The sequence below is a fragment of the Oncorhynchus tshawytscha genome, linkage group LG05 (genome assembly GCF_018296145.1).
Source record: "Oncorhynchus tshawytscha isolate Ot180627B linkage group LG05, Otsh_v2.0, whole genome shotgun sequence".
NCBI classification, from domain to species: Eukaryota; Metazoa; Chordata; class Actinopteri; order Salmoniformes; family Salmonidae; genus Oncorhynchus; species Oncorhynchus tshawytscha.
The window spans coordinates 72,003,939-72,009,720 of NC_056433.1; the positions used below are offsets into that span (position 1 = coordinate 72,003,939).

Consider the following 5,782-nt stretch of genomic DNA (forward strand, 5'->3'; position numbering starts at 1 on the left):
GACCATATTAGAGTCACATATTTCCCTCAGATTACACAGATCCGAAAACAAACTCCATTTTGATAAAGTCCCATATCTACTGGGTGAAAAACCAGTGTGCCATCACAGCAACAAGAAAAGGGCAACCAATGAAGAACAAACACCATTGTAAATGCAACCCATATTTATGTTTATTTTTTCCCCCTTTTGTACTTTAACTATTTGTACATCAACACTGTAAATATATGTACAACACTGTAAATATATGTACAACACTGTAAATATATGTACAACACTGTAAATATATGTACAACACTGTAAATATATGTACAACACTGTAAATATAGACATAATATGACATTTGAAATGTCTTCATTATTTTGGAACTTCTGTGAGTGTAATGTTTACTGTTAATTTGTATTGCTTATTGTTTATTTCACTTTTGTTTATTACCTACTTCACTTGCTTTGGCATATTTTTCCCATGCTAATAAAGCCCTTAAATTGAAATAGAATTGAGCAGCATGGGGTGAGTCTGGTGACAACGTGACAGAGAGGAGGATACACATCATCATCCAAGGACGACTAGCAACACACCAGAGAAGGTTTGTTGAGTGGAGAGAGGTGAAGGAATAGTGTGAAAAAGCTGAGTGAGAGAGAAGTGAGGTACTACCTTCGAGGTGGAGTGATGTGGGGGAAGAGGAAAAGGAAGTTTGTGGAGTAGAGCCCTACGTTCTAGAAAGACCATGTATTGTGCTTCCTGGGCAGTCTTTGACAGACAACATAAGTAGATACCAGGAAGTGGAGGTGTACTTACTCAGTATGTAGAGGGAGAGAGTGAGGCCAGCCAGACAGAAGCCCTCAAAGAAACGTAATGTGCTGAACATGGTCATGTTGAAGGAGAACGCTACACTCAAACCAAACACCAACATGAACAGCACCGAGACTATCAGGACAGGGTGTCGACCGAACCTGAGAGAGAGAGAGAGAGAGAGAGAGAGAGAGAGAGAGAAAGAAAAGAAAGAAAATTAGAAATGGAAAGAGAAATTAGTCCAATGGTCTACAACCTGATCCTGGGTTAGAGGTCAGCAGATCATTGGGTCAGAGTAGTCTCTGTTGCTATAGCTACAGCTCATCCCACAGACAACTCAACAGGGAGATCTGTGGGTGTTTTTCATAAGACACTGTCTATTCTCGGATGCCTGGGGGAGTGGGGATGCAGACACAGACATGAGAACACATGTAGCAGATGGCTAAGTGCATCTCTACTACCTTGCTGAGACCTAGAAGTACTGTCACCCCAGATCCAGATATGCCTTGGCTTTTTATTGGTCAGTGGTATTGACACTGTTTCTGGAGTATGTTTTGTTACGTTGGGGGGAGTTGTGAGTTACCACCCCGGTTGGAGCGGAATTTCCACTGTCACACACAAAGACACAAAATGGAGAAGGAGAATGCTGGATCACGTACCAGTCGGCCAGGATGCCCATCACCAGGTAGCCGAAGATAGATCCCACTAAGAGAGAGAACTTGGCGATGTGAACTTTCCAGGCCGAATCACACACCAGGTTCCACTGCAGAGAGAGAAGTGGGAAATATATGTATTAAATAAACTCAGCATGAAAAGAAACATCCTCTCACTGTCAACTGCGTTTATTTTCAGCAAACTTAACATGTGTAAATATTTGTATGAACATAACAAGATTCAACAACTGAGACATAAACTGAACAAGTTCCACAGACATATGAAATAACAGAAATGGAATAATGTGTTCCTGAACAAAAGGGGGGGGGTCAAAATCAAAAGTCAGTCTCTGATGTGGCCACCAGCTGCATTAAGTACTGCAGTGCATCTCCTCCTCATGGACTGCACCCGATTTGCCTGTTCTTGCTGTGAGATATTACCCCACTCTTCCACTAAAGCACCTACAAGTTCCAGGACATTTCTGGGGGGAATGGCCTTAGCCCTCACCCTCCGAACCAACAGGTCCCAGACGTGCTCAATGGGATTGAGATCTTCGCTGGCCATGGCAGAACACTGACATTTCTGTCTTGCAGGAAATCACGCACAGAACGAGCAGTATGGCTGGTGGCATTGTCATGCTGGAGGGTCATGTCAGGATGAGCCTGCAGAAGGGGTACCACATGAGGGAGGAGGATGTCTTCCCTGTAACGCACAGCATTGAGAATGCATGCAATGACAACAAGCTCAGTCCGATGATGCTGTGACACACCGCCCCAGACCATGACGGACCCTCCACCTCCAAATCGATCCTGCCCAGAGTACAGGCCTCAGTGTAATGCTCATTCCTTCGACGATAAACGCAAATCCGACCATCACCCCTCATGCAACAAAACCGCGACTCTTCAGTAGAGAGCATTTTTGCCAGTCCTGTCTGGTTCAGCAAAGGTGGGTTTGTGCCCATAGGCGACGTTGTTGCTGGTGATGTCTGGTGAGGACCTGCCTTACAACAGGCCTACATGCCCTCAGTCCAGCCTATCTCAGCCTATTGCGGAAAGTCTGAGCACTGATGGAGGGATTGTGCGTTCCTGGTGTAACTCGGGCAGTTGTTGTTGCCATCCTGTACCTGTCACGCAGGTATGATGTTCGGATGTACCGATCCTGTTTAGGTGTTGTTACACGTGGTCTGCCACTGCGAGGACGATCAGCTGTCCGTCCTGTCTCCCTGTAGCGCTGTCTTAGGCGTCTCACAGTACGGACATTGCAATTTATTGCCATGGCCACATCTGCAGTCCTCATCCCTCCTTGCAGCATGCATAAGGCACGTTCACGCAGATGAGCAGGGACCCTGGGCATCTTTCTTTTGGTGTTTTTCAGAATCAGTAGAAAGGCCTCTTTAGTGTCCTAACTTTCATAACTGTGACCTTAATTGCCTACCGTAAGCTGTTAGTGAGCTGTAAGCTGTAAACTGTTAATGACCATTCCACAGGTGCATGTTCATTAATTGTTTATGGTTCATTGAACAAGCATGGGAAACAGTGTTTAAACCCTTTACAATGAAGATCTGTGAAGTTATTTTGATTTTGACTTATTATCTTTGAAAGACAGGGTCCTGAAAAATGGACGTTACTTTTTTTGCTGAGGTTATAAGTAATAATACACCAAATAACAGGAGAGAAAGAGAATGAGAGGGACATAAATCCTGTACATGTTTATCAACAACATGATACAGTATCACACAGCAAACTACACGAGAGAAAGAGTAATCATATAAGTTGTTAGGGATAAAACTAAAAGATCCTGAAGCACAACTTGGTTGGAGAGAGTAAGGAAGAGATAGGGAGAGAGAGAAAGAGGGAAGAGAGAGATTGAAGGAGAGTAAGGGCAAGAGAGAAGAGAGATGAGTATCGGGTATGATTGATAAGTCTACTGTAATAGGTTTATCAATGGGCTATTTATCTGAAAAAGCAGATGTCTGGCACTGAACACACACACACACAATAAAACACTAAGAAATGATCCCACATACTAACACACACAGTTAAACTTAATCTCATATAAGAATGTACCTGTTTTAGATTGAATTGTTATTTTGTCAAACCTGCTCAGATGCAGGTCAATATGTTGGGGGTCAAAAGAGACTACCTGCTACACCTACTCTTCTTCTATGATGGATTGTACAATAATCACATCCTCTGCTCTCATCAGTATCACAGAGTGGCCTAATAGACAACACCACAGTAGGATTAATTCAATTAGCTGGCATGGATTGTTATACTCCAAAGTGTAGTGTGTTTTGATCATGCCAACTGGGGTCAGCTGAGATATGAAAGTGGTTTGAAAATGAGTGGGCACCAGTTACTGTATGCTCTGAGGGCAAACTGCTCTGTCTTACAGTAGGCCTATGGCACAGAATGTACAGAATGGAACATTGGCAGAGTGTATGTATTGTTCATGGTGCTGGGTAGACTAAACTCCACTGAGACCAGCTTGTGCCCCATAGCTGCATAGGATGCGCTGTTAGTGATGCTGATGATTGTTCAGCTTTTTCAGATGCCGAAACAGTCAGAGGGGAGGTATGGCATCTGGTGCACACTTGTTACCTTGGTTACCACGTTCTGACTGAGTCCAGTCTGCAGTTCGAGCTTCCACTCCTTACACTCGCATTGCATGCCACCGCTGTCACCGACACCGTCTCTTGTGCCATTGTCTAGGGGGAGGTAAGGCACGGGTGTACCAATGCCACCATTCGTTACGGTCACCGGTAACGTTAAAGATCCCATGGTCCAATTACTCCCGTTGACCAGAGGCTGTACGCACGTGCCGTTCGGTTGGGCCAAAAGGAAATAATCCGAAAACTGGCTAAATCCGATAAATAAAGCCGGTATCCACGTCAGGATCACGAGCTGCTTTTGGTGTTTCCCAAACCCCCCGAGAGACGGTAGAATTGAGCCGTCGACGTGCGGCAGCAGCCTGGGGGCCTGTGTCTGCTCCAGCGACACGAAGCCGTTATCAATTGGCGGTTGGTCCCGCTCCTGTGCCTCTGACACCGGCCGCTCTGGTCCCGCTGCCATCTCGACAACAAAGAACTGCCAAACCCCTGGAGCTCTGCTGCCCTGTCCACTCGGCTCTGCGTAAACCCTGTGTTACAAAGGAAACCCAGAGCGCAGGCAGACAAAATGTATACAACAAAGACTGGGGAAGAATGAGAGTTGAATCGGGGTCCTCTGGAAGATTACCGAGTGGTTGCTCGTCTCACCATGGTGCTCCGGTTAGAATAGGCTGACCGAATGACGGTTTCAGGTGGAGCCAGGGGCTCAGGGCGAAGCTGTGGCGAGGGCACCGGCAAGGTGTGGGCTCCGAGAGGCAGGCATGCTCACCATGCTGAAGGTCTTTGTGTTCCAACGGGATAGCATCCATCCATGTGGGGTTAAACTAGACACACAGGCAAAGAGGTGTGGGTGACTGATCGGCACATTTGCTAGCTACCTCCACGCGCTCCACAGGTAACACACCTGCCAAGTCCTTGACCCCTCGCAGGTATAGTGGTGGTTGTGGTGGTCATTGCTGCAGTTTGCAGACAGAACCAACCGTTAGGTCTATCCTACATATCATACGGCTCTCATCCAATATGAGATCACCGTTTGATTTCAATGAATATTCGTCCAGGTCTCTCCGTTCGGATACACTTGGCTTTGAACAAGTCGACCACACACTCCAATCCCGCTTCGTTTCGCTGGTAATCGGTGGTGTAGGCTAAACTGTGCGGTGCACGCAGTCTCTGAGAATCAAGCCCCGCCCTTCACCGTTGTTCGGCGCGCTGTGATTGGTCCGTGTTCACGGGGCGATTGCACCATTGACGCGCAATTGGACGTCGGTGCCGTAGTCTACCGAAACCGCGACAAAGATGTTCTTTGTTTACCACCTGCCCCCTTTCCCTCAAAATAATAACACGGGTTTGTGAGAAATACTACACAGTTCATGTTTATCGTCAATTAGGTGATATTTAGAGATTAACTGGAGATGTGTTGGAGGCAATGAGGATTTGTGTCAATTAAAGCCTCACTCGCACAGGATACCCCCCCCCACACACACACACACACTCCATACAGCTGCGTTTATTATGTATGTCAGAATGTCTGACTCATAAATAGATAACAACGTTTGCATTTCTGGAGATGACAATAGCCTGTCACACAGATGGGTTGCAGCTGCAGCCTATTGTACAATTATGACATGGTCTCCTCCGCAGGGTGATGTGTGGGTAGTCCTTCGCCAGAGGGCGTCAAATGATCAAAATCTGTTGAGTCCTTGCATTGCTCAAGGTTTGACAAGAAGTATG

General features: G+C 46.2%; 1 protein-coding gene across 1 annotated transcript; it reads right to left on the bottom strand.

Moving 5' to 3' along the window:
• Positions 1–506: 506 nt before the first annotated feature.
• On the bottom strand, positions 507–5,201 carry LOC112251317 (solute carrier family 22 member 23-like). Its single transcript, XM_024422242.2, has 3 exons — positions 4,044–5,201; positions 1,449–1,552; positions 507–950 (listed from the first exon to the last, which is right to left on the bottom strand). The coding sequence occupies exons 1-3, from the start codon at positions 4,512–4,514 to the stop codon at positions 707–709; spliced, it is 819 nt and encodes a 272-aa protein (XP_024278010.1). The 5' UTR covers positions 4,515–5,201; the 3' UTR covers positions 507–706.
• Between the last annotated feature and the right edge of the window lie 581 nt (positions 5,202–5,782).